The sequence below is a fragment of the Jaculus jaculus genome, chromosome 19 (genome assembly GCF_020740685.1).
Source record: "Jaculus jaculus isolate mJacJac1 chromosome 19, mJacJac1.mat.Y.cur, whole genome shotgun sequence".
NCBI classification, from domain to species: Eukaryota; Metazoa; Chordata; class Mammalia; order Rodentia; family Dipodidae; genus Jaculus; species Jaculus jaculus.
In genome coordinates this window covers 60,447,143-60,474,465 of record NC_059120.1, presented here as the reverse complement: position 1 = coordinate 60,474,465, position 27,323 = coordinate 60,447,143, and the positions used below count along the sequence as shown (strand labels likewise).

Genomic DNA, 27,323 nt, shown 5'->3' with positions numbered 1-27,323 from the left:
TACAGATGATTCCCGCCACTCCCCACAACTGCGCCCCAGGTTAGCCATGACTTCCCAAGCGACACATGGGCTGGGGACTTTCTCTTCTGCAACAGGCAGTGAGGTCAGGAGGCAGGGAGCCAGGAAAGGGCTGGAGGGGTCAGTCTCAGGTCTATGGATAGGCCCACTGCTATGTTCTGAACCCCAAAATCAAACATACCAGTGCCCCTGCATCTATGACCCATTAGGACTGTATTTTTTGAATATTTTATTTTTCTTATTTGACAGAGAAAGAGGGGGAGAGAGACAGAATGAGTGCAGCAGGGCACCAGGGCCTCTAACCATTGCAGACGAACTTCAGACACATGCGCCCCCTTGTGCATCTGGCTAATATGGGTCCTGGGGAATCGAACCTAGGTCCTTTGGCTTTGCAAACACCTTAACGACTAAGCCATCCCTCCAGCCCCAGGACTGTATTTTTAAAGTATACAGGCTGGAAAGTGAGCTCTGTTCATGAGGTCTGTTGTGCCTTGATTCTCATTAGAACTCTGAAGATCAGTTTGGCACGGGAGCACCCTTCGCACCCTGGCATGGTCCCTTGAACACGAAGCACCAGAATCTCTTAGAGTCACTTGGAAGCCCCTAACCATTGCAGAGCCTCCACTTAACCCCAGCCCTTCATAACAGGGAGCTGCGCTTCACCAGGTCCCCAATGTTTTGTGAGCACGTCAGAGTTTGATAACCTGTGTTCTAACACAGTGAGTTGAAGCCTCTGGAGAGACCGGTTAAAACAACACCCAGCTCTCTGTGCAGTGTCCTGAGAGGACTCTTCCAGAACTTGAAAGTTCCTAGAGGAAGGCGGCTGACACCACTCTGCTTTGAAAATGCAGAAACTAAGAAACACTGGGTGAAAGGGGGCTCACTCTCCAGATTATGGGGCACAGGCTAAATTCTATAGCAGGAAACTTGCTCCCCACCCACCCCCTAAGGATCTGCCTGCACTAAAGCCAAGAGGCCAGCGAGCAGGGCTTACACCCCGCGGCACCCCAAACACAGACTCCTCGGTATCATACCCATCATTGCTCTTCCCATTGTTTCCTGGCTCAGATCTACCATGAACTGTGAAAAGCAAGCACTGTGCAATGTTTGTAGGGTTTAGTGAGGGCCAGACACTGCTGCTTAGCACGTTCTTGCCCCACAACCACCCTGTGAGGTAGGCCAATCACCTACGTTAGGAATCAGAAACCAACCCGAGGTGTCAAATAAGTGACAGATGGCAGCTTCTGGGGTAAAGAGGTTGGCCCTCCCGAAGCCCCTGGCTGTGGGGGGGCTCCAGGGAACTCACAGTCACCTGTTTCTGGGGATTGGGTTGTAACGTCACAACCCAGGTATGAAACTGAAGGCAGTATGTACAAATTAAATACCTCAGACCCAGACTTGATCATCATCATTGCAAAGTTAGCTGTTTCTTTTTTAACTTTTTGTTTATTTTTGTTTATTTGAGAGTGACAGACAGAAATAGAAAGAGACAGAGAGAGAGAATGGGCGCATCAGAACCTCCAGCCACTGTAAACGCATTCCAGATACATGCGCCAACCTTGTGCATCTGGCTTACATGGGTCCTGGAAAATCGAGCCTCGAACCAAGGTCCTTAGGCTTCACAGGCAAGCGCTTAACCACCAAGCCATCTCTCCAGCCCTCAGATGTTTCTTTCTAACTACATTTGGCTCACGCTGGCATTAAAATGAGTTTGCACTCTCACTTCACCTACTGACCAGGAAAGGGAGACGTCCCACATGCGTGCTAGACTGGCCAACCTCGGACACTGCGTCCCCTGCAGCGTCCCTGCTCCCGGGGCTCGCTTCCAGTGCAGCCTGCCGCAGGCGAGTGTCAGCGGGGCAGGGAAGGCACAAGTGCCCTGGCACTCTGAAGATCCCATTCCGCCATGCCCGCAAGCTGGTAGATGCCCCTGGAATCCGGAATGGGGTGGGGCTAGGCATTACAGCCCAGGGGTCCCAAGGTCCAGGCAGGAAGCCCTTCTCAGTTACCTGGGAAGGAAGATGAAGAAAACTCCAACTTCTCCAGGAACTGCCCCTGCCTGCTGACCTAGCCCTGACTTTCTGCTGCTTGGGAAAATGTCATTTTTAAAAATATATTTTTGAAGCCAGGTGTGGTGGTGCACGCCTTTAATCCCAGCACTCAGGAAGCAGAGGTAGGAGGATCGCCATGAGTTCGAGACCACCCTGAGACTCCATAGTGAATTCCAGGTCAGCCTGGGCCAGAGTGAGACCCTACCTTGAAAAAGCAAAAAAAGTTATATATATATATATATATATATATATATATATATATATATATATGGTTAGTTATTTGAGAAAGAGGCAGAGAGAGGGAGAGATGGGCGTGCCAGGGCCTCCAGCCACTACTAATGAACTCCAGATGCGTGCGCCCCCTTGTGCATCTGGCTTACATGGACCCCAGGGAATCGAACCAGGGTCTTTAGGCTTCGCAGGCAAATGCCTTTAACCGCTAAGCCATTTCTCCAGCCCGAAAATGTTTTCTCTCGCTCCAGTCTTCTCTATTTTCAGCCCCATCTCTGCGCCTTTCCTTTTAATAATGTCCCAGTTAAGAGAATGGAATGGGAAGAAAGAGGCAGTTAAAAAGCGCCTCCTGGCTTGAAAATGCCGGGTAATGGGGTGAGCAGGGCCCCCAGGCAGCTGAATTCAAGGAGGAAGAGAAAACTAATAATAATAAAGTCTCAGCTAAGCTGATTACAAAGACAAAGTTAATTTAGAAATCAGCTCTATTGGAAACTGGGGGTCGGGAAAATGGACACAAGAGGTTGAGAGACTTGGGGAAAGCATGCTGTAAGTAAACTGCCTTTGTCCCTGGAAATCATAACCCTTGAGAGGGACCAGGGCTCAGTCCTTAGGATTCCTGGGCTCCTGCCATCAAGAGTAAGGACTACAATCAAAGATTGTCCAAAGTGGCACCTGGCTCGCACAGGAGTAGTCCCCACCCCCTCACCCCCACTCCACACGTTCCAGCACACAGTTAAGACTCCCACCATTTTTCACATACCTCTCTCACAACCTCTGTCTTGTAGGATTGTCCACATGGGTTTATACACCCGTCCCCCACACCGAGCTGAGTGTCTCAAGGACAGGGGCCAAACAGCAGCAAAAGCTTGTTTACTGAATCCCACAAGAGGGGGCAGGGGACGCCCTGCACAGATTCCTATTTGAAAACCTACAGCTTATTATTTCCCTGCCCTGGACCTAAGAATTTCTTTCTTTTTAAAAAATATTTTATTTTTATTTATTTATTTGAGAGCGGGAAAGAGGCAGAGCAAGAGAGACAAAGAGAGAGAGAGAGAGAATGGGCGCGCCAGGGCTTCCAGCCACTGCAAAGGAACTCTAGACGCGTGCGCCACCTTGTGCGTCTGGCATATGTGGATCCTGGAGAATCAAACCAAACCAAGGCCCCTTGGTTTTGCAGGCAAGTACCTTAACTGCTAAGCCATCTCTCCAGCCCTATTTTTTGTTTTTCCTTTTTTAAAAAATATTTTTATTTACTTATTTGACAGAGAAAGGGAGAGAGAGAGAAAAAGAATGGGTGTGCCAAGGCCTCCAGCCACTGTAAACAAACTCCAAATGTGTGTGCCCCCTTTGTGCATCTGGCTAACGTGGGTCCTGGGGAATAGAACCTGAGTCCTTTGGCTTTGCAGGCAAATGCCTTAACCAATAAACCATTCCTCCAGCCCTATTTTTTGGTTTTCTAGGCAGGGTCTCACTCTAGTCCAGGCTGACCTAGAATTCACTATGTATTCTCAGGGTGGCCTCGAATTCACAATCGTTCTCCTACCTCTGCCTCACCAAGTGCTGGGGCTAAAGGCACGAGCCACCATGCCTGCCTCCACCCTAAATCTTCTAAGAGGCACAGCCCAACCACAGACTGCTAAGGTCTCGGGCCAGTAGAGAGGCTGTAACTGGCCCTGAAGGGGCTCATCCTGGTGCCCCCTCAACCTTCCCCAGGGTAGACTTGGCCCAGGGTTAGGCAGATGACAAAGGACCTAGATACAGCTGGGGCATCTGAGTAAGCATGCTTATCTCTACTGACCTCTGCCTCCAGGCAACTTTATCTTATGCCAAAGGGTTTTCAGAAAAAAATAAAAATAAAAAATAACCTTGCTCACCATCCCAAAGTCATGATCCACTGGAGAATGACTTCCAGTGGTGGCACTGACATTTCTATAAGGCTTTCTGGCTAGCTAAACCCTAATTTTACTTTCTTTTTTATTTGATATTAATTTATTTTTACCACAGAAGTTGCAAATGTCCACAGTACCTCTGGCAGTTTAAGAGTTTTAGAAGAGGTTGGGTGACAAATGAGATGGAGACCATACCCTTAAAAAGAAAAAAAAGATTGGCTGGAGAGGTGGCTTAGTGGTTAATCGCTTGCCTGTGAAGCCTAAGGACCCTAGTTCGAGGCTCAATTCCCCAAGACCCACGTTAGCCAGATGCACAAGGGGGCACACACGTCTGGAAGCCCTGGCGCACCCATTCTCTCTCTGTCTCTCTATCTGCCTCTCTCTCTCTGTGTCACTCTCAAATAAATAAATAAAAATGAACCAAAAAATTAAAAATTAAAAAAATTTTAAAAAAGAAGGCTTTGCTTAGAACTCAGAAGTCCCAAGGCTCATGGGAAGAGGTAACAGTTTTGAGTTTGTGGCCAGCCTGTGCTACAGAGTAAGATGCTCTCTTAAAAAGAACAAAACAGGGCTGGAGAGATAGCTTAGGGGTTAAGGAGCTTGCCTGCAAAGCCTAAGAACCCAGGTTTGATTTCCCAGGACCTACATAAGCCAGATGCACAATATGGTACATGTATCTGGAGTTCATCTGCAATAGCTAGAGGCCCTGCCATGCCTATTCTCTCTCTTTCTTTCTCTGTCAAGTACATAAAGCTGGGCATGGTGGTACATGCCTTCAATCCTAGCAGATGGGAGGCAGAGCTAGGAGGATCACCATGAGTTCAAGGCCACCCAGAGACTGCATAGTGAATTTCAGGTCACTCAGGGCTAAAACAAGACACTACCTCAAAAAACCAATAAGTAAATAAGAGAAATATTAAATCATTCTTTAAAAGAACAAAACAGGGCTGGAGGGATGTCTTAGCGGTGAAGACGTTTGCCTGCAAAGCCAAAGGACCCAGGCTCAACTTCTCAGGACCCACATTAGCCACATGCACAAGGGGGCGCATGCATCTGGAGTTCATTTGCAGTGGCTGGAGGCCCTGGTGCTCCCATTCTCCCTTCTTCCCTACCTCCCTCCCCCCCCCCAAATAAATAAAAATAGAGTATTTTTTTTAAAAAAGAACAAAACAAACCCACAAGTCCTGGCTTCTCACTTCTTGATGGGTACTCTGTTGGGCCAGCCCTACCAAGCTTCTGGGTTCCAGCCCCAGTACCCGGCTCATGTCTCAGCTCACCCACTTCTCCCCAGTACCTGGCTCTGGATCTTCTCATCCAAATCTCACCTCATTCACCTCTCCCCAGTCCATACCTAGTATCCAATTCTACACTGTCTCCCTGGTCCACATTCACACTTGGTACCAACCAGCCCACTGCACCTGCCTGGCCAGCAGCTACATCTTGACCCAAGTTTGTCCAGTGCTGATACTCTTCCTCCTACCACATGTATATCTGCCCTTAGGCCCACTGCCCCAGGGAGCCCCCTTGGTCACTGCAGTCCATAGCAAACTCCCCTCTGCTGCACTGCCGGAAATCAATCAGCCTGTCTCCATCTCTCTCATTCTCTCTCTCTTAGTTTCTAGGAGGGGAGGGACTGCATGCTTTTGTTGTTGTTATTATTATTGGTTTTTTGAGGTAGGGTTTCACTCCAGCTCAGGCAACCTGGAATTCACTATATATTCTCGAGGTAGACTCAAAGTCATGGCACTCCTCCTACCTCTGCCTCCTGAGTGCTGCGATTAAAGATGTGTACCACCACACCCACCTTTATTCCACCTAATTCTTACCCATGTTTTCCAAATAATACATAGTTGTTATTTTTTAAAAAAAAATTGTCTGCTCCCATTTTGTGGAAGAAACTGAGGCCTACTGATGTTGATAACTGCACATAAATCACAAAGTAAGATCCAGAAGCTGGGTATGGACCTCATATTGTCATTCCAGTACCTGGGAGGCTGAGAGGATAGGCCATTCAAGGCTGGCCAGGGTCTACAGAGTGGACTGGAGTAAGATGCTGCCTCACCAAAAGAAAAAGGAAAGAAAAGAAAACCAGGAAGAGCCACATAGCAGTAAGGGCAGTACCCTACTCATCTTGTATCCTTAGAGTCAGGCACTTAAAAACATACAACAGGGCTGGAGAGATGGCTTAGCGGTTAAGTGCTTGCCTGTGAAGCCTAAGGACCCCGGTTCGAGGCTCGGTTCCCCAGGACCCATGTTAGCCAGATGCACATTTCCCATGACCCACATTAGCCAGATGCACATCTGGAGTTCGTTTGAGGTGGCTGGAGGCCCTGGCTCGCTCATTCTCTCTATATATCTGCCTCTTTCTCTCTCTGTCACTCTCAAATAAATAAATAAACAAAAAAGCATACAGTACAACCCTGTGTCAATCAGTGATGCCTGATTTCACTTGCGGCGCTTGGAGGCCCGGTTTAGTGCTCGCTCATCAGCACGCTCTCCACCTCTGAGCGGCACCCCAGTTTCAGTGAGGGAGGGAACTCCTAATCCCATACGGACCCACACAACTGTATCGGAAGTGACGCAGTCTTAGCCTGTTGTGCACGTACCCTTTATGATGGCGACACAACAGTGGAACGTGTCTAACAGCACAACTCTCTCAGTGCATCTCCATTAGGCTGTGCAAGACATTCCTGCCAAGGGAAGCGACTAACCGTCCTCATGCTGCCTCAGAAGGTAACACGGGGCAGAGAGAAGGCAAATGAGCGTGTCCTGAAGAATTTATGACTCTGGGCTAATGGAGGGAGAACGACATGCACAAGACAGCCTACTAGAGTTACCCTGCTGGGCCCGAGTGCCATCTGGGACTCGAGTCCTGCTGTCCCCTCTCTTCCTCAAAACCCAGGCTGGGAGACTCTCCCATCACCTTCCCATACCTCAGGCCCCAGGATTGAAGCAGCAGCACCTCCTGAGAAACTACTGGAATTTGCTACAGAGTGCTGGAGATTTCTATCCCTAGATTTAAGACCCTCCATTCGGAGGTTGTTTGGCTGCAAGGCCCATTTATTTCAATTCTGTCCCAACTGTGTTAAATAGACTCATGAAGGGCAGAGGGCAGTGAAGGCAGCAAGCCCCCTTCGGAGGTGGCAGAGGTTCATAAAAGATGCTGGAAAGCAAAATGTGCTGGGAAGAGAAGTGGACGCTCCTTCCACATGGGAGAAGGCTGATAGAGGGACGGAGGGAGAAATATGATCACCAGCAGTGCCTGGAAGCTGCAGAAGCTTCCATCCTGGGTGCCTCAAGTTCTCACTCAGGTCCACATTGCCTCAGACTTGGGGATGGGAAGGGGAAGAGCTGGGACTGGAGGTGACAACTCAGAGAATGAAGAACAGAAGTGCTCTGGCTTTCCCAGCTTAACAGTGTGCCCATCTGCAGGAGGGGGTGCAAGGCATGCAAGGTAAGCTGGGAAGCACCCTCAGAGCCTCGGGAGACTGCTACAACTGAAAGAAGATGATGCACAGAAATGGAACGCTGTTGCACACCAGTGCTACAGCGAATGGAAGGGCGGAGGTAGAGAGAGGCCTGTCCACAGGTGTCTGGGCAGATGAGGGCGCAGGCACGGGAACGGAGTCAGAGCCGGAGCGCACGCTCGCAGTAAGAGCTGGAGCACACGCTTGGAGTCAGAGCTGGAGCACACGTTCTCAGTAAGAGCTGGAGCACATGCTCGCAGTAAGAGCCGGAGCACACGCTCGGAGTCAGAGCTGGAGCACACACTCACAGTAAGAGCTGGAGCACACGCTCGCTGTAAGAGCTGGAGCACAGGCTCTCAGTAAGAGCTGGAGCACAGGCTCGCAGTAAGAGCTGGAGCACAGGCTCGCAGTAAGAGCTGGAGCACACGCTCGCAGTAAGAGCTGAAGCACAGGCTCTCAGTAAGAGCTGGAGCACACGTTCTCAGTAAGAGCTGGAGCACATGCTCGCAGTAAGAGCTGGAGCACACGCTTGGAGTCAGAGCTGGAGCACACGTTCTCAGTAAGAGCTGGAGCACACGCTCGCTGTAAGAGCTGGAGCACAGGCTCTCAGTAAGAGCTGGAGCACAGGCTCGCAGTAAGAGCTGGAGCACAGGTTCGCAGTAAGAGCTGGAGCACACGCTCGCAGTAAGAGCTGAAGCACAGGCTCTCAGTAAGAGCTGGAGCACACGCTCGCAGTAAGAGCTGGAGCACAGGCTCGCAGTAAGAGCTGGAGCACACGCTCGCTGTAAGAGCTGGAGCACAGGCTCGCAGTAAGAGCTGGAGCACAGGCTCTCAGTAAGAGCTGGAGCACAGGCTCTCAGTAAGAGCTGGAGCACAGGCTCGCAGTAAGAGCTGGAGCACAGGCTCTCAGTAAGAGCTGGAGCACAGGCTCGCAGTAAGAGCTGGAGCACAGGTTCTCAGTAAGAGCTGGAGCACACGCTCACAGTAAGAGCTGGAGCACACGCTCTCAGTAAGAGCTGGAGCACAGGCTCTCAGTAAGAGCTGGAGCACACGCTCGCAGTAAGAGCTGGAGCACACGCTTGGAGTCAGAGCTGGAGCACACGTTCTCAGTAAGAGCTGGAGCACATGCTCGCAGTAAGAGCCGGAGCACACGCTCGGAGTCAGAGCTGGAGCACACGCTCACAGTAAGAGCTGGAGCACACGCTCGCTGTAAGAGCTGGAGCACAGGCTCTCAGTAAGAGCTGGAGCACAGGCTCGCAGTAAGAGCTGGAGCACAGGCTCGCAGTAAGAGCTGGAGCACAGGCTCTCAGTAAGAGCTGGAGCACAGGCTCTCAGTAAGAGCTGGAGCACACGCTCGCAGTAAGAGCTGGAGCACAGGCTCGCAGTAAGAGCTGGAGCACACGCTCGCTGTAAGAGCTGGAGCACAGGCTCGCAGTAAGAGCTGGAGCACAGGCTCTCAGTAAGAGCTGGAGCACAGGCTCTCAGTAAGAGCTGGAGCACAGGCTCGCAGTAAGAGCTGGAGCACAGGCTCTCAGTAAGAGCTGGAGCACAGGCTCGCAGTAAGAGCTGGAGCACAGGCTCGCAGTAAGAGCTGGAGCACACACTCGCTGTAAGAGCTGGAGCACAGGCTCGCAGTAAGAGCTGGAGCACAGGCTCTCAGTAAGAGCTGGAGCACAGGCTCTCAGTAAGAGCTGGAGCACACGCTCGCAGTAAGAGCTGGAGCACAGGCTCTCAGTAAGAGCTGGAGCACAGGCTCGCAGTAAGAGCTGGAGCACAGGTTCTCAGTAAGAGCTGGAGCACACGCTCTCAGTAAGAGCTGGAGCACAGGCTCTCAGTAAGAGCTGGAGCACACGCTCGCAGTAAGAGCTGGAGCACAGGCTCGCAGTAAGAGCTGGAGCACACGCTCGCTGTAAGAGCTGGAGCACACGCTCGCAGTAAGAGCTGGAGCACAGGCTCGCAGTAAGAGCTGGAGCACACGCTCGCTGTAAGAGCTGGAGCACAGGCTCGCAGTAAGAGCTGGAGCACAGGCTCACAGTAAGAGCTGGAGCACACGCTCGCAGTAAGAGCTGGAGCACACGCTCTCAGTAAGAGCTGGAGCACACGCTCTCAGTAAGAGCTGGAGCACACGCTCGCAGTCAGAGCTGGAGCACACACTCGCTGTAAGAGCTGGAGCACACGCTCGCAGTAAGAGCTGGAGCACAGGCTCACAGTAAGAGCTGGAGCACACACTCTCAGTAAGAGCTGGAGCACACACTCGCTGTAAGAGCTGGAGCACACGCTCGCAGTAAGAGCTGGAGCACAGGCTCGCTGTAAGAGCTGGAGCACAGGCTCTCAGTAAGAGCTGGAGCACAGGCTCTCAGTAAGAGCTGGAGCACAGGCTCGCAGTAAGAGCTGGAGCACATGCTCGCAGTCAGAGCTGGAGCACAGGCTCTCAGTAAGAGCTGGAGCACACGCTCTCTGTAAGAGCTGGAGCACACGCTCTCAGTAAGAGCTGGAGCACAGGCTCGCAGTAAGAGCTGGAGCACATGCTCGGAGTCAGAGCTGGAGCACACGCTCGCAGTAAGAGCTGGAGCACAGGCCTGCCTGTGGTGCTGAGGAGGCTCTGGGAGCCTCTGGGAGCTTCCTTCTGTGGTCTGTCCCCAGCTGTCATGTCCATTTCTCTGCTTGGATTCTTGTTCTGGCTCTGCTTGTACTGAATGTCATATTAGGTAATATGTACTTATTTCCACCCACTCCACACCCGCCCAGGTCAGGTCTCAGTCTAGCCTCAGCTGTCCTTAACTCTCTGTAGTCTCAGGCTGGCTTCGAACTCTTGTTGATTCGCCTACCTCTGCCTCGCAAGTACTGGTATTAAAGGCATGCGCCACCATATCCAGCTGTTGAGCTTATTTTAGCACATTTGTTCATCTGGAAAATGGGAATAACACCTCCCACTAACAGACTGTTGTTGGCATAATATTAGTTATTAACATATGTGAAGCACTCAGCAGGCCTTCCACACAGGCACGTGACCACGTCAGTACTCAGAGCCATTCACCATCCTCTGTCCCAGAACTCCATCCCTGGCCTCACATTTCAGGATCAAGGACATAGCAGTCTCTCCTCCTCCACTGAAAATCCACCACCACACGCCCAGCCTTTTCCAGGTCAAAGCCCCCTTTGGGAGATGGCCAAGTTGGCTGGCCCAGAGCCCTGGGAGGAGACCAGATAGGAACTGGCAGGTCAGGAAGAGACAGAGCTTCCTCTCTGGGCACATGGAGGGCAACTTCACTGCCCTCCGAGGGAAACAGAGCCCAGAAATGTGAGAGGTGAAAGAACTTACCTCTTAGCTCTTCTCTCCAGCCCAACTCTCACCCCTTCACAAGCCATCTAATGTATAGGACCTTACTTTCTCATGTGAAAATGAAAGAGAAAAAAAAAAGTCCTGCCTCTATCACAAGATAACCTATCCAGTGAAATAGCACGTGTGAGCAGGTTGCTAGCACCTGAAAACATGCTACATACACAAAGCTAGAAGACGGGAAGGGTGAGTGCCCAGCACGCTAAGCTCGGCTAGCCTGGGATTGCTCCCCAGCACCATTAAAATAAAAAGACAGGAGGAAAGAAACGGGGCACGAGGTAGTGTTGTATTTACTTCCACCCCTACTGACTAAAACATGGGTGTCCGTATCTCAGCTTCCTCTGTTTTTGCCCCACAGAGGATCATCAAGGCCAGGCCAGGAGCGGGGGGCGGGGCCAGCATTCCCAGGATGAGAGCTGGGGAGAAGTCTGAAGCACCAGAGAAGACATGGGCTCCCCTCTTGTCCTTGTCCTGCGGAGTACAGCTGCCAGTATAGGCAGTCTTCGCAATGACAAAAGGGACTGGATCTGGGCACTAATACCCCAGTAAAAGCCCTCTCTACTCACTCCTTGATTTTATTTATTTATTTTTATTTATTTATTGATATTTTGCAGAGAAAGATGGGGGTAGGGGGGAGAATGGGCGCACCAGAGCCTCCAGCCACTGCAAATGAACTCCAGACGTGTGCTCCCCCTTGTGCATCTGGCTAACGTGGGTCCCGGGGAATTGAACCTGGGTCCTTTGGCTTTCCAGGCAAACACCTTAACCACTAAGCCATCCCTCCAGCCCTCACTCCTCAATTTTAGTTTCCTTGTCTATAAAATGACAGCGACACTAGTCTAAGAAGAACATAGTAGGAATTTAATGAAAAGTAACACGCTGGAGACTAACACTAAGACAGCCCAGCTTTTTAGTGACAAGAGACCCTGCACACCCGTTCACTCACTCTGTGTCTCTCCCTCTGCTTACATACACACACAAAGAGAGGAAAAGAACAAAAAATGTAGGGCAGAACCTCAGAATAAAGGATTATCGTTAAACTTGAATGAGCTTACCTCTATGAAATAATCCCTTAGCCCCAGCCTTCACCGCACTGTGGGCCAGGAAAAGCCTGTCCCAGCCCAGCATCAGTCCCTGCGAGCTGAGGGCCACTGGCAAAGGACGGGAGGGTCAGCTGCTTCCTACAACTGCCAACGCAGTACCTCACATGTCTAAACCTCAATTTCTCATCCATGAAATGGGGATAATTACAGAGCCTATCTCAGGAGACAATTGTATAGATTAAATTAGCAAGTGCATATAAAGTAATTAGCATAAGGACTCAATAAATGATCCGTATTATTACCAACTCTGAAATGCTGCCACCTCGGGGCTAGTATTCCTATTTCACACAAGAGCTCACGCAAATGCCAGCCCCTTCTACTTCGCCCTCCCCTCAGGTTCCTTCTGCAGACCTTTTCTGAGGTCACCAACCGGGAGGAAAACTGAATTTTCTCTTTCGGATCTACCCTACCCAAGGTTCTCTTCACAAGACACAAACACGGGCAGACTGAATCGCCAAGAATCACAGGAGGAGGAGGGCTTGGAAAACAAGAAGTGTTAGGTCACAGACACTGTTCCTTTAAGAGGACAGATGTTAGTCTAGGAGACAAAGTAGCCACGACCCCCCAGAGCTCCTTCAGCCCTCTGGTACCCCGAGAGAGAAAGCTGGTGGCTAGGACAGGGAAGCAGGGCCAAATAATCCTGCGATGTAGGGCTCTGTAGCCAATTCCGGGCCTTCACTCAGCCCCAGACACGAGTGACCCGAGTCACAGCACGTCCCCTGTGGCAGGGCCTTACCTCTAGCTGCAGACCTCTCTCCTTGAAAGGCTATAAGACACAGAAGTCCTTTGTTCCCACAGCCTCTACTGTGGACGGGTTTGTGACTCCCACCGAAGAGTTGCTGGTGTTAATAAAGTAACCGCATCTCCTCTCCATTGGAAATGGGTCAGAGTCACAAGGGAAACATGAGGGGCAGACAAAAGTCTGTCTACTTATGCCCAGCAATAAAGTCACAACATGGTGACTAGTGATCGTTGGTTGCTGTGGCAGACGCCATTCTGTGCCTTTAATGCAATCACAAGACCCACGAGGTGATAACTTACGTCCTCACTCACAGATGAGCAGCTCACTTCAGCGTGGAGGCTCGTGGCCTCTGCAAGCTTGGATTGTTACCAGGAGCTGAGCTGTCTTTTGTTTTGTTTTGTCTTGTTGTTTGGCTTTGCTTTTGAGTCAGAATCTTTCTATATACAGATCTGGCTGGCCTGGAACACCATAGGCAGCCCAAGCTAGTCTTGAACTCACAATCCTCCTGCCTCAGCCTCCTGGCTCAGACCCTCTGGTTTTATCTCCATTTCCTACTACCTCCTGCAAGGCTGCACCCTCATCCATCAATTGATCAGATATCAAGAGGCATTGGCTGGATGCAGAGAAATGAAGATTTGGTCCCGAGGGCATCGTGAGGTCTCGGAGGAGCTTCTGCCAAGAACGCAGATCTCGGAGTATGGAAATGGCAGGGGTGAGAGGGCTCCCTCATCTCGCCCCACCGAGAACCCACAGGCAGTGGTGCTGGCCACCCCCCAACTGTAGTAAGCAGCAGAGGTGGGAAGGCCTGATGCCACCTCCTTCCTGCGCTGGATCTACGGCTGTGGCACCCAGGACTTGTTTCACACCTCCCCCAGGGTCTGTGGGAGAAGATGGAGGCCAACCAAGGTCAAGGAAGGGCCCTGACTTCCCCCTCCTCTCTTACCAGTACCCCAGCTCAATGCTCGGCTCTGGGCAGCCAGTCTGTGGAGCGTGTGGCGCCCATGTGTAGAGAGTGGAGCACCCCCCCCCCCCCCCCCCCCCCCCCCGCTGGAAGTCCTTGTGGGGATACAACTGTCCATGCTCAGGAAAGGAGTGCTGGGGAATTTCCAGGACCCCGGTCCCTCTGCTTTCCCCTTTAGTCCGCTCAAAGCAAGGGTGGGAAAGGCAAGGGGGCGGTCTGGGGGCTGAAGGGACAGATTTTCCTCCTACCCAGGAGCCACTGCCCTCTGGAGGCAGCTCCAGCTAGAGCCAGCCTGTCATCCCACACTGCTCTGATTAGCTACAATCTTTCTTTTTCAATTGCTCCTCCCTGAGACTAGGGAGTGAGAAAATCTCCCAGAAAATGAATAAATATTTCAATTTTCGGCACAATCAGTCGGAGCCAGGGCATGATGGAAAGGGAGGGGGATGGTTTTCATTTAGATAAGATTCAGAAAATTATTCGGTGAAAAATGAAGATTGATGAAGCCCATTGAAATTCTTTAAAACACTATTTTTATTTCTCAGCCTGGGCTGACTCTCCCCGTCCTGGCTCCTCTCCTTTCCGTTCGGCTCTCTGGTCTGGCCACCTTCTCCCTTTCCCCAGAGGCCTCTACCACCTCCCTGGCCCCCGACCCGCTGCAAAGGCTCTCTCCATCCTGAGCTGCCCCAGCTCCAGCCTGGGCCTGAGGCTAAGGAGGAGGCCAAGCCCCCTACAGCTCATCAATGTCCCCAGAGTAACCCTCCCACATACAAACTCCTTATGGGCCTGCTCCCTCCCCAGCCCAAAACACTTCAGCACACTTTCATGGGGACTTGCTTTCAACCCCCCCCCACCCATAGAGGCAGGAGGTCAGCTCCTCCAACTCCCCAAGGGCGGAAAGGAGGCACACAGCAGGCATTTCTTCCTCTCTCCCCCTCACCAAACCCAGTCCTGATTCAATCCACACGTCTCTCCTGTTTGCTAACTGCAGCTTTTGTTCCGTGAAGCCCATTCACATCCATGTTGCTGACATGTGCGGGCTTCAGGAGAGGAACAGGCGAGCTTGCCTCCAACACATACCAGAACTGACTGGGCAGCCCCTCCCCCTCCCCACCGCGCCCGCCCCCTCCCCCTCTCCAGCAGCCTGGCTGAACAAAGTCAGAACTTAAAGTCATCTTCCCAACTTTCTGCCATGTAGCCGGAGCTGAGACCAGGGCCCCCCACCCCACACACACACCCCCGCCCCATCTCCCACTCTCACACCATAGATGTGTTTTTCCAAATTCTAAGGGTGGGAGTGGGGGGCAGGCTACCTGTGAGGAAAGACAAATCAAGACCCCTGGGCTCTGCCACACTTTGACTTCAGAGCCGGGAAGGCGGGGGGGGGGGGGGGGGGACACGCGGAGAACTGGCAAGGAAGCAGACCGGCGAACACCCCACCACCAACGCACACCCACCTTCCAGGAAGGTTAAGTATGCTGGCCAATGCCCGAGGCTCTTCCTATCCAGTGCCTTCCCCCTTCCCAGACCCATCCCGCCACACCAGAGGAAGACCACCTCCTCCATTTTGTGGACTGCACATCTCCATAGGTGTCCGCCCGCCTACGAGGACGTCGGTCCGAGTTTCTTTGTCTGCTCCGAGGGGTCGGTGCGTGTGCACCCGCCCCTGGGTGAGCGAAGGTGTCACGCTCTCGGGAGTGTGGCTTTCAGGAAGGCACGGCACGAGTTTGACGCCGCAGGGACGGCTGTGCCGGGCTGTGTCGACTTGGGAGACAGGTCTGCCTTCTTCCGAGGTGTCAGCGTCTTTGTGTCGGCGTGTGGGGTGTTTATGGGGATGTCTGTCTCGGTGTCAGGCTGTTTTATGATGTCTGTGTGTCAATTTCCGTGTCGGGCCCACGGGGTGGGAGAGGAGGGCGCAGCAGGATGAAACCGCTCCTGGAGTCGGCCTCCGAAGGCGAGACCCCGCGCCAGCAGACCCCAGGGCGGGCTGGAGTTTGGGTGCCAGCAGGCACCCTCACCTCTCGCCCAGCTCACTTCTTAGCCTCTGCTTTGCCAGGTCCAAGTGAGCCCCAGACATCAGCACTTTCCTGACCCCAAACGGGTGCCAGGCCCAGGCAAGTGCCCCACCTCCAGGTGAGTCCAACCACAGCTGCACTGGACCCCCCCCCTCCACACACACACACCAGCCAGCCGCCCTTGGCTCTCCAGAAACGCGGTGCAGACAGAGATGCGCCCCCCCACCCCCGCTGGACTGGAGCAGCGGGATCCCTTGGCGGCATCTTTGAGAGCCAGAGTCCCCAGCTCTCCGCGCATCCCTCAAATCTGAAATCCACCCTTGCTCGAGCCTCCCCTCAAGCCAGGACCCAGACGTCCGTTCACCGGGCCCGGGAGGGAGGCTGGGGGAAGAGTTTGAGCGCTCGGGTCCCTTTTCCTCCCACCCTGGCCCTCGTGGCCCTAGTTCTCAGCTCTCCCGCGCAGCCCCAGGAAACAACTTAGGCCAATGCTCTGAAAAGTCCTTGTCGCCGGGCCGGCCGGGGGTGACTCCACGGCCCTCCCCAGGACTCCCCAGAGGGGCGTCCCCGACCCGGCCTGGGGATTTGCGGGGTGGGGGGGAGCCTACCTTGAGAGAAAGTGTCGGAGAGAGTGAGGATCCAGACGAGGAGGCTCAGCATGCTGTCCGCCCGTCGCGCCGCTGGGCCTGAGGTCGGCGCGCGAGCCCGGCCCGCGCTCCCCGGCTCTTCTCTCCGCGCGCCGCGGCTCCTCCGCGCGCTCCGGCTCTTCGCTCTCCGCGCGCCCCGGCTCCGAGCTCTGCCCTCCGCGCGCCCCGGCTCCGAGCTCTGCCCTCCGCGCGCCCCGGCTCCGAGCTCTGCCCTCCGCGCGCCCCGGCTCCGAGCTCTGCCCTCCGCGCGCCCCGGCTCCGCGCGCCCCGGCTCGGAGCTCTTCTCCCGGCGCGCCCCGGGCCCCGCGCTCCCTCCCCGGCCCCGCGGCTCCGCGCCCCCCCTGAGGATCCCGCCCGCACGCTCAGCCTCTCCGGGTCTCAGGACCTCGGCGGCTCCGCTCTCCCTCTCTCCTTCCTGGCGCCCTCCTTCCCTCCCTCCTCCTGACGTCCGCTCGCCCTCCGACGGCGCCTCCCTCCACGGCCCTCCCTTGTCCCCCAGCGCGCGCGCTCTCACACTCACTCGGCTCTCCGGGACGGCGAGGGGAGGAGTGAAGAGAGAAATGAATCGAGGGCAAAGGAGGAGGAGAGGTGGGGGAGAACACGGTGCTCGCCAGCCAGCCCAGAGGCCAGGCACGGCTGGACCCTGCTGGACTCGCGCCTCTCCCATCCAGACACCCACTCCTGGCCCCGGACCGGGGGATGGGGTGGGAGTCTGGACTGAGGACGACCCTCTCCCCAGAAGGTGACTGTGATAGGAAGGATGTGCGTGTGTGTTTGGGTGTGCCGGGAGGGGGAGGGGCTTTAAGATCTCTTTTTTTGTTGCTGTGTTGTTTTGTTTTAATCTTCCACCCAGATTCTAATCCTAGATCCTCAAATTAAGAATTCTCAGTTGACGAGTGAATGTTGGAGGGGGGAGGCACACGCTCCTCTCCCTGCCTACAAAATCTCAGAATGAAGTCTTCTTGGACCTGCCTTGAGCCCCTTCTGGGGGTCTTCAACTAGCCGGGGTTGGCCAGCCGAGGTGTTGGGCACAGTTGGCTTCACTGTTAACCCCCGCAGCCAGCTACCCGTCCAGGGGAAGAGCCAGCCGAGTCGATGGCTTGGAAGGGTCAAGCCTTTTACTGTGTCCTCTCCGCAGGCAGGCCAGACAGAGACCACCAGAGGATCTCTAGGCAGGCAGGAGCTTGAGACACCCCCAGCCCCGGGGTGGAGAGATGAGACCACTGATGAGAAAGGGCACGCCGGAGGGCTCTGCCCTCCTAAGAGCCAGCTCGCCTCTCAGCTCCTAACCAAATCCTGCTCACAGGGTTGCTGGGGGTGCCTGGAGGTCTGGGGCCCAGGGAATGAATCTGGGGGAAATAACGGAGTAATGGGAGTTATGCAACTTTATAGTGATGCCGATCTAAACACGCCCCCACTTCTTCCCTCTCTGAATCAAGATCTCCTGGGTCCCTAAAAAGCTCTCAGCCAAGATAGCTTGATTTCCACCTGGAGCTAAGGCACGCGGCTCTCGGGTGCCCTCTGCTGATACCAGTCGCCACTCTCCTGCATGGACGCTCACTCTAGGCTGAGCTGTCCAGACACTGCCAAACACAACGGAGGACGCAGACCGAGAAACACGCTCACACAGCGAAGCGCAGTGTCACAGGCTCAGAGCATTCTCCTCATTTCAAAACCTCGCTGCAGAGGCAAACACAGAGCTCAAGACAGCCATACCTAGCCTGGAAATAGAATGCAGCCACAGACATATTCTCATTTATCCATTCTTAAGCCGTGCATTCCATGCATATTTCTTTGGCACTTGCTGTGTTCCAGTCACAGCCTTGGGCTTTGGAGACGCAACAATTTAAAACAATAGATAAAAGCCCCACATGGAGGTGCATGTCTGAAAGGCCAGCACTCTGGAGGCTCAGGCAGAAAGATTGCAAGTTTGAAGCCAACCAGGACTAAATAGCAAGACCCTGACGCAAAAAGAAGAGACCTACAGACATGGGCATCTCCTTCTCTGTTAGTGTTTCATTGTGGAAGAAAGAGGCCTTGAAATTATCAGGTGTAGAACTGGAGAAATGGCAGTGAAGGCCTTGCCTTTGAAGCATGAGGACCCATGTTCGACTCTCCAGGTCCCAGTAAACTAGACTCAAGGTGATGCAAGTGCACATGGTCACACATGCACACAAGGTGGTACAAGTGTCTGGAGTTTGAGTGCAGTGGCTGGAGGCCCTGGTGTGCCAATCCCCTCCACACACTTGCTCTCACTTTCATAAAATAAAGTCAGATGGCAGAATTATGGTAAATGCTGTGAGAAATAAAGCAGGATGAAAAAGTAGGAAGAGAAGGAAAGAAGAGATGGGTTATTTTTCTTTTTTTTTTTAATTATTTACTTATTTGAGAGTGTGAGAAAGAGGCAAAGAGAGAAAATGGCCACGCCAGGGCCTCCAGCCACTGCAAAGGAACTCGAGACACATGTGCCTTTGTGCATCTGGCTCACGTGGGTTCTGGGAAATCGAACCTGGATCCTTTGGCTTTGCAGGCAAGCACCTTAACCACTAAACCATCTCTCCAGCCTGAGATGGATTGTATTTCTGGTAGTCAAGAATCAGAGAGACTTGAAGGACCTGAGACTCCTTCTCCTTGGGCATCTGAGGACAGAACGTGGCCCACAGGCTAACACAGCCACTGAAAGGTCTCAAAGCTGGGGTGTCCTGTAGTGAGGTAGTCCTCCCCATTCACTCAGTGGAGGGGTGTGTAGTGGGGGGGTCACAGAAATGTAAGACGCTGTTGGAAGAAGTCCTTAAGGCAGGGGTGGAGAACATTCTTAGCTTCAGCTCTCCTTGCCTGCTTTTCAGCTTCCCGCAGGTAGGCATTGTAACTTCAGTGTCAGTGTCGGGAAGGATTGGCCTACCTAGGCTTTTGCTTCTCCCTGGGCCTTCTATCTATCTCACCTCCATACCCCTTCTATCTCACCTCCTTACCCTTGCAACGAAGAAGCCAAATTTCTCCAGGCCCCCGACAGCCAAAACAGCTTCCTCGCTTCCTCCGTGCCTTGGTGCTCTCTCCAGTCAATCCCAAACTCTCACTAATCCAGCTCAAAGGAGACTCCCAAAATTCCCTCCATACAAACCACTCAGCATCCCAAATCCTAGAACCCGAGCCTCCATCCCCATCTAGTGGTCCCAACACCAGCTATTCCTTGTAGTTTGTTGATGGGCTTAAAAAAAAACAAACTTATTCCTACACTCCATACATTACACAATATACCATGATCATGATCCCCGCCAGCCACCCTCCTCTATCCTTCCACCATCTCCCTCCTCCACTGAGTCCCTTCTTTCAAACTAGATCATGGTCTGTCTTGGTGTCATCATTTTACCCCTCCCATCACACAGGTCCTGTGTTGGTACCATCCGCCACTGTGAGGTCATGAGCACCATGGACATTGTGTGTCTGGAAGACAGTATTGCAAAGCACTCTTCTCCTTCCTTTGACTCTTATATTCTTTCCTCCACCTCTTCCGCAATGATCCCTGAACGGATGGGCATTTTATTTCTTTTTGTTGTTGTTGTTGTTGTTTATTTTTATTTATTTACTTGAGAGAGAAAGAGGCAGATAGGTAGAGAGAGAATGGGCGCACCAGGACCTCCAGCCACTGCAAGCGAACTTCAGATGCATGCACCACCTTGTGCATCTGGCTTACATGGGTCCTGGGGAACCGAGCCTTGAACCAGGGTCCGTAGGCTTCACTAAGCCATCTCTCCAGCCCTTTTTTTCTTCTTTGAGGCAGGGTCTCACTCTACTTGGAACTCACTCTGTAGCCCAAGTGCTGGGATTATAGCTGTGAGCCGTCACACCCAGCTTTCCTGATGGGCTTTTATATAACAACACCAGGGCCTGGTCCTGCAAAGATGAATTGTTCCGGGCATCACCCAGCAGTTTTAAGCATCCCCAGGTGACTTGAGTGGGCAGCTAGAGCACAGCCAGCACAAGCTGCACCCCAGCAGGGCACCTGCCCTCTTCTCTCCAGGAGCACATATGCGCTTAATGCCAAGCCTGCCTGGCCCCCTCCTCCTGTGTCACCTCCTTCCTAGTGGGCCTCAGAGCTCCTTGGAGGCAAGGACTGTCCAGGTCCCCTTAGTGCTTCCTGAGCATACAGAAGGAGCTGGGCCACCCTCCCGTCACGAGGTGATGGAGTGGTTGAGAGCAGGAAATGCAAACATTGAACCAGATGCAGACAGGGGATTTGATCCAGATTCGGCCTCACACTTTGCTCGGTGACTGTCAGCAGTTCACGAACTGCTATAAGCTTTGGACTTCGCTTCTCGTAACAGACAGTAATAGCACTTACTTCACAGGGGGTCTGGGTACCCCCAAGGCTCCATGTGATTAGAAGCTTGGTCCACAGGGCGGCCATAGCACCCTTCAGAAATGAGGCCTAGGAGAGATGTGCTTAGCTCACTGAGGGATGTGAGGCGGCTTTCATTAGTTCCCTTGGTAGTTCTTACCAGAGGGTTGCTATAAAAGGGCCAAGCCTGGCCCCACCCCGCCCTCTCTTACTTATCAGAGTTGTTAGGGACCAGAACCCAGGCTTGGCTCAGACACCTGTCCTCAATAAGCCAGCTAAGGGAACAAGTAACTGTTTTACCCATGTCTGCCCCATTTATACACATGCATGTACACATTACATGTAATAGTTTCATCCATGTTCACCCCATTTATACACATACATATCAACATGACAAGCTAAGATCCACACATAATAGAGAAGATGAGTTTTTGGTCTTTCTGAGTTTGGGTCATTTCACTTAATATAAGTCTTTCCAGGGCCATTCATTTAACTGCAATTTCTATAATTTTATTTTTCAGTGCTGCTGAGTAGAATGGTGAACTAGAGTGCATAAAGAGATGAGTAGGAAGAAGGTGGAGGAGGGTCAAAGGACGTATGTGATGTGTAAACAGAAGGTGGGGAGATACCGGAGGGCGGTGACTGGGGGCAGAGGGGGATTAGAATCAATAAACAGAACGTGGGGAGATACTGGAGGGCGGTGACTGGTGGAAGAGAGGGGATTAGAATCAAGTAAAACAAATTATATTATACTTGAAATTGCCAGAATGAATGATACCTAAATCTCTGTATGCCAACTAAAACCATAAAATTAAAAATAAAAATACTGTGTTGCAGAAAGATTGGTCCTGAGAGTAAGCACCTAGAAACCTTTTCATTAGTTGGAATCTTATATTTTACATTAATGATAATTTTATAGTTTTCATTAGTTATAATCTTATATTTTTATGACTGCTGCTACTTTAACAGTCATCATTCAAGATGACAGCAACAAAAGCAAGTTATAGTGAAAACAGAAAGAGGAAGTTTTGATTCAACATGGCCACACTGGGAAGAGGAAGAAAGAGATCCAGGGGCACAGCCCACTACACATACACACCCAAGTCCATCTTCAAGGCCCTGACCTGAGATTTAGGTTTAAATAGTGGACGACAGACATGCATAGCTGTAAGTCCTGATCAAGGTGTGATCCTGACCCAACCGTCATTATCTAGGTTCAAGTCCCTTTGTGCAAGGTGGTCTGACTCATCCTGAAAACCATGTCCTCCTCTGACTGGCCTTGCCCTTCTCCCTGCACGAGTCCTGAGGAAATTCCAGCTTCGTGAGGGCCACTGTCTCAGCAGTCTGATGGCTGAGGGGTGGAGGGGGTGCATCTCTATACCAAGATGGGTACACTCTGGCTTCCTGTTTGAGTTGTAAGTCCTCCTTCCCACAGCTGCTTCTTGCCCTCATGTGATATCGTAAGCTACCCTCATTAGAGCCAAACCAAACAGGCTACTTGATCTTCAGTTTTGAACCTTCAACGTATGAGCGAAATAGACCTCCTCTCTTCACAGGGAGCCCAGCCCAGCTCTTCCATCGCAGTAACAAAACTGACTAATGCAGCAGGGGAGCAAGCCTCTAGCCCTGTGGCTCCCAGAACTGGACACCTAGCATGTTCAGTCAAGGTCAGCTGTGATTATTTGGGATTTTGCAGCTTCTCAAAGCAGGTACTCTAGAATCTTCTTCCTAAGCATATGTCGACATCCCTGCCCAGACAGAAGCAGGAGAGTGTGGGAGCAGAGGAAAATATCTCTGAAGGTGCTGCTTCATCTAGGAGAAAGAGAGAGGAGTAGCCAAAGGTCATATGAGGAGTTAAGAGAAATATGAATATCTTGAGCACAAAGATCAAGAAGCAGAAGGATCAAGAGGCCAGGCCAGCGGTGGGAAGGCAGGCAGGCTATGACCACCAGCAGGAAAAGGCACCTTGAGAGACAGAAATGGATTCTTTATCTCAATGAGGGCTGAGAACAGCAGGAAGATTCTCTAAATTGTCCTCTTTCACCCCAGAGAGAGTGAAGGATTGTGCCCCTGCTGTTTCCTAGCAATAGAGGAAAGGCCAAAATCTTGATTTTTCAGCCTGGAAAATAATCTTGACTCTAAAAGAAACCTTAAGTCCTTTGGTGTGAGGGAATCCCGAAAAAGGTAAGCCTTTTCTCACACCTCTCACTTCACCCCCTCTTCTGGAGCCCGCAGCCCAGAGCACAGGAAATGTACCTCTTTTCCAAACCCCTCCCAGCAGAGGCTGCTCCCTCCCTCTCATTCCCTCTCCACTGTTTAATTTATTCATTTATTTATTTGAGAGATAAAGAGGCAGAGAAAGAGAATGGACGCACCAGGGCTGCCTGCCACTGCAAACGAACTCCAGATGCATGCGCCCCTTTGTGCACCTGGCTTCACATGGGTGCTGGGGCGTGGGGCCCGGGCTGTCAGGCTTGGAAGCAAGCACCTTTAATGTGGAGCCGTCTCTCCAAGCCCCCTTCTCTGTTTTGAGTCTCACAGCCCTGGTGGCTACACAATTCCTTCCAGATGTTAGGCCTCTAGCTGCTGCTGCCCCATCCACCATTTTCTCATTTCTCCTTTGATTTAAGGAGCCAGCTTTTGAGAAATAATGGCATGGCAGATGCACAAAGAGGCGCATGCATCTGGAGTTCATTTGCAGTGGCTGGAAGCCCTGGCCCGCCCATTCTCTCTCCCTCTCTCTCTCTCTCTCTCTCTCTCAAATAAATAAATAAATAAATAAAATGTATTAAAAAAAACAGAAATAATGGCATGGAGCAGAGATGCCATCTTCACTGTGTGGGGAGCATGAGCAGGAGAGGAAGGACAGACATCTGTTGAAGCGCCTGGAGCCATCCCATAGTGGCCAAAGGGCCTTGAGCATGGGCCCAGCTAAGCTCAGCCTCTCTGAAGAATTCCCGGCCCTGAAAAAGGAGTGAGAAGAATGTCAGGCCTGTAACTGCTGTGCCCTCATTTGCCAACGGTGCTTGAGATCTTGCCAAGGACCGGTGGTTGAAGATTTGTGATGGGATCTACTCCCTCCTACCTGAGCGCAGAGAAAGAAGGTATTCAGAGGAGACCCAACTCTGGTGCATTTAAACCTTACAAGGCAGGGGCTAAGGGAGATGGCTCAGTGGTTAAAGGCTGTTGTTGTAAAACTTGGTGGGCCAGGTTCGACTCCCCAGAACCCACGTAAAGTCAGATGCACAAGGTGAGGGGCTAGAGTTTGTTTGCAGCAGCACGGGGCTCTGGCCTGCCTATACTCTCTCTCTCTCTCTCTCTCTCACTCTCTCTCTCTCTCTCTCTCTCTCTCAATTTCTCATAACTTCACTGTGGGTGGCACCATTCCAGGGCCTGGGACTCTGGACTGGCCACAAAGAGAAGCCCAGCCACGCATTCATCCCTCTCTGTTTTTTTGCTGTGGATTGAATGTGACCAGGGCCTTCATGTGACTGCCGCCATGCCTGCCCCACCAATGATGGACTGTAGCCTTGAACTGAAGGCCAAAATAAGTCCTCTCTTCTTCCCTTCTCTTCCTCTCCTTCCCTCTCCTTCCCTTTCCTTTTCCTTCCTTCCTTCCTCCCTTCTTCCCTCTCTCCCTTCTTTCCTTCCTTTATGGTAGCTTCCTGTCAGATATTTGGTCATAGAAACGAGAAACTTACACAGTATATATGACATAAAAATAGAAATGAGCCAGGCATAGTGGCTCACACCTTTAATCCCAGCACTCAGGAGGCTGAGGTAGGAAGATCTCTAACTCAGGGCCAACCTGAGACTACATAGTGAATTCCAGGTCAGTCTAGGCCAGAGTGAGACCCTACCTGGAAGAACTGACCAGCAGAACAAAAGATACTAACTAGAGGGGAGAAAAAGGGAAAGTAGAGGGGATGGGAAGAGATGTTGAACATAATATATACTTGCATAAAAATTTAAAACATCAGGGCTAGAGAGGTGGCTTAGTGGTTAAGTGCTTGCCTGTGAAGCCTAAGGACCCCAGTTCAAGGCTCGATTCCCCAGGACCCACATCAGCCAGATGCACAAGGGGGCGCACGCATCTGGAGTTCGTTTGCAGTGGCTGGAGGCCCTGATGCGCCCATTCTCTCTGTCTGTCTCTCTCTGTCTGTTGTTCTCAAATAAATACATAAATAAAAACGAAATTTAAAACATCAATTTCAGGTGAAACAAGTCATTAAATGTCACCCCAGGTCTAGAGAGATGACTCAGCACTTAAGGCTCTTGCCTGCAAAACCTGAGGGCCTGAGTTTCATTCCCAGTACCCGTGTAAAGCCAGAGGCACAAGGTGGAACATGTTTCTAGAGTTTATTTGCAGTAGCTGGAAGTCCTGACATGCATCCACACTCTCTGTAAATATCTGTCTGTCTGTCTGTCTGTCTCTTTCTCTCTTTCTCTCTCTTTCTCAAATAAGTAAATAAAGTAAATTTTTAAAAATGTCACCCCAATCATTATAGCCTCCCCAAATAGTAGGCTTGCTGAGGGTTTTGGTAAAGATTAATTGAATACTTTACCATTTATCCACCTACACATCTCCAAAGCCTGCATTAGGAAGTTTCCTGGGGCTGGGAAGATGGCTCGGCGGTTAAAGGCACTTGCCTACAAAGCCTAAAAGCCCGGGTTCAATTCCCACACCACCCACATCAGCAAGATGCAAAAAGCAGCGCAAGCATTTAGTGTTTGTTTGCAGCAGCAAAAGGCCCTGTGCGCGCACGTGCTTACACACACACACAAATATTTCTGTAAAAAGAAAAGTTTCCATGGAGCTAAATATTTGGGATACAAAGAGAAATGGAGAAATGGGCACCTTATTCTGCAGAGCTCACAGTCCGTGGAAAGCATAGGCAGAGGAGGAGAACGGAGATGGAGCATGCAGACAGAAAAGTGTCCACGGTTCTAAGAATACAGAACAAAGACACTGATCTCGGCCTGGAGGCACTGGGAAGGGGCTTAGAGTTAGTAAGTGATAACGAGGGTCATCAATCAGCCTGAAGTATGGCCTGAAATGAACCCCGCTACCCGCCCCCCCCCCCCACTGCCTATTGTGCCAAGTCAGCGTCATTCCTTGGAGATATCTATTGAGCAGCTCCGTCCCATAGGATGTTCAACCAACGCTCCAGGTTTGAAGACAGTTTCTGGGGCCTAGGCCCTCCCTGCCATGCCTTTTCCACCATGTTGAAACTGTAAGCTGAAATACACCCTCTCCTTCCGTAAACGACTTCTGGTGGGACGTTTGGGTCCAGAAGGTAACTAACACATGGTGCTCTTCCACCAAAGCCCAACCAGACCAACACAGAACACCCGGCTGCTCCTTCAGGGACTGTCCATCAAGATGCCCCTGTCCGTTGGGCATGGTGGCGCATGCCTTTAATCCCAGCATTTGGGAGGCAGAGAGGTAGGAGGATCACCATGAGTTCGAGGCCACCCTGAGAATACAGTGAATTCCAGGTCAGCCTGGGCTAGAGTGAGACCCGACTTCACAAAACCAAAATAAAATAAAGAATGTCCCTGTCATGAAGTTGTTTTCTGAACTGAAACACTCCATTTTGGGGGGAGAAGGAAGCTCATAGGATTCAGGCAGCCAGCAAAGCAGCAAGATTCTCATAAGGCCCCTCCCCACGGTTCTGAAAGCAGGAAGCTACAACTGAGGTGAGAGGCTTTCCAGACAGGGGTGCCAGCCAGCTCTTCAGGGAGTCCACAGGCTGGCTTCCTTGAGTCACCACCCATGGTAGGGGAGGAGGCTTTGAGTCACCCATGTTCAGTGAGTAACCCTAGAAAACTCACTGGTTCACTAGGCTAGACTAGGGTGAAGTCATTTCTTTGGTGTGTTGTCAGTGCCCTGTCTGAGGTAAAGACACCTCTGCTCACACCCAGATCCCCAGGAAAAGACAAACAACACAATCTAGGACCCTCCTTGGACCTGGACTAGAGAAATGGCTTAGCGGTTAAGGCACTTACCTGCAAAGCCTAAGGACTCAGGTTTGATTCCCCAGTACCTACATAAGCGAGATGCACATGTATCTGGAGTTTGTTTGCTGTGACTGGAGGCCCTGGCCAGCTTTATTCTCTTCCCTGACCACCCCCCCACCCGCCTCTTTCTCTCTCTCAAATAAACAAATTAATTTATTAAATATTTAAAATGTATATGAAAGGCTGGAGAGATGGCTTAGTGGTTAAGGCACTTGCCTGCAAAGCCTAAGGACCCATGGTTTTTTTATAATTTTTTTTGACAACTTCCATAATTGTAGCCAATAACCCATGCTAATTCCCTCCCTCCCCCACCCCACTTTCCCCTTTGAAACTCCACTTTCCATCATAACCTCCCCCCCCCCCAATCAGGCTCTCTTTTATTTTGATGTCAACATCTCTTCCTCCTGTAAGGTCATGGATATCCAGGCCATTTTGTGTCTGGAGGAGCATGTTGTAAGGAGTCCTACCCTTCCTTTGGCTCTTACATTCTTTCCGCCACCTT

General features: G+C 51.7%; 1 protein-coding gene across 2 annotated transcripts in view; it reads right to left on the bottom strand.

The window, feature by feature from the left end:
- The window catches only part of Kirrel1 (kirre like nephrin family adhesion molecule 1), a 120,020-nt gene extending 103,311 nt beyond the window's left edge, over positions 1–16,709 (bottom strand). For both annotated transcript variants that reach the window (XM_045137917.1, XM_004667294.2), the window contains exon 1: positions 16,423–16,709. In XM_045137917.1, the coding sequence (XP_044993852.1) occupies positions 16,423–16,474 (52 nt within the window). In that variant the 5' untranslated portion in view covers positions 16,475–16,709. The remainder of the gene's footprint in view (positions 1–16,422) is intronic.
- Between the last annotated feature and the right edge of the window lie 10,614 nt (positions 16,710–27,323).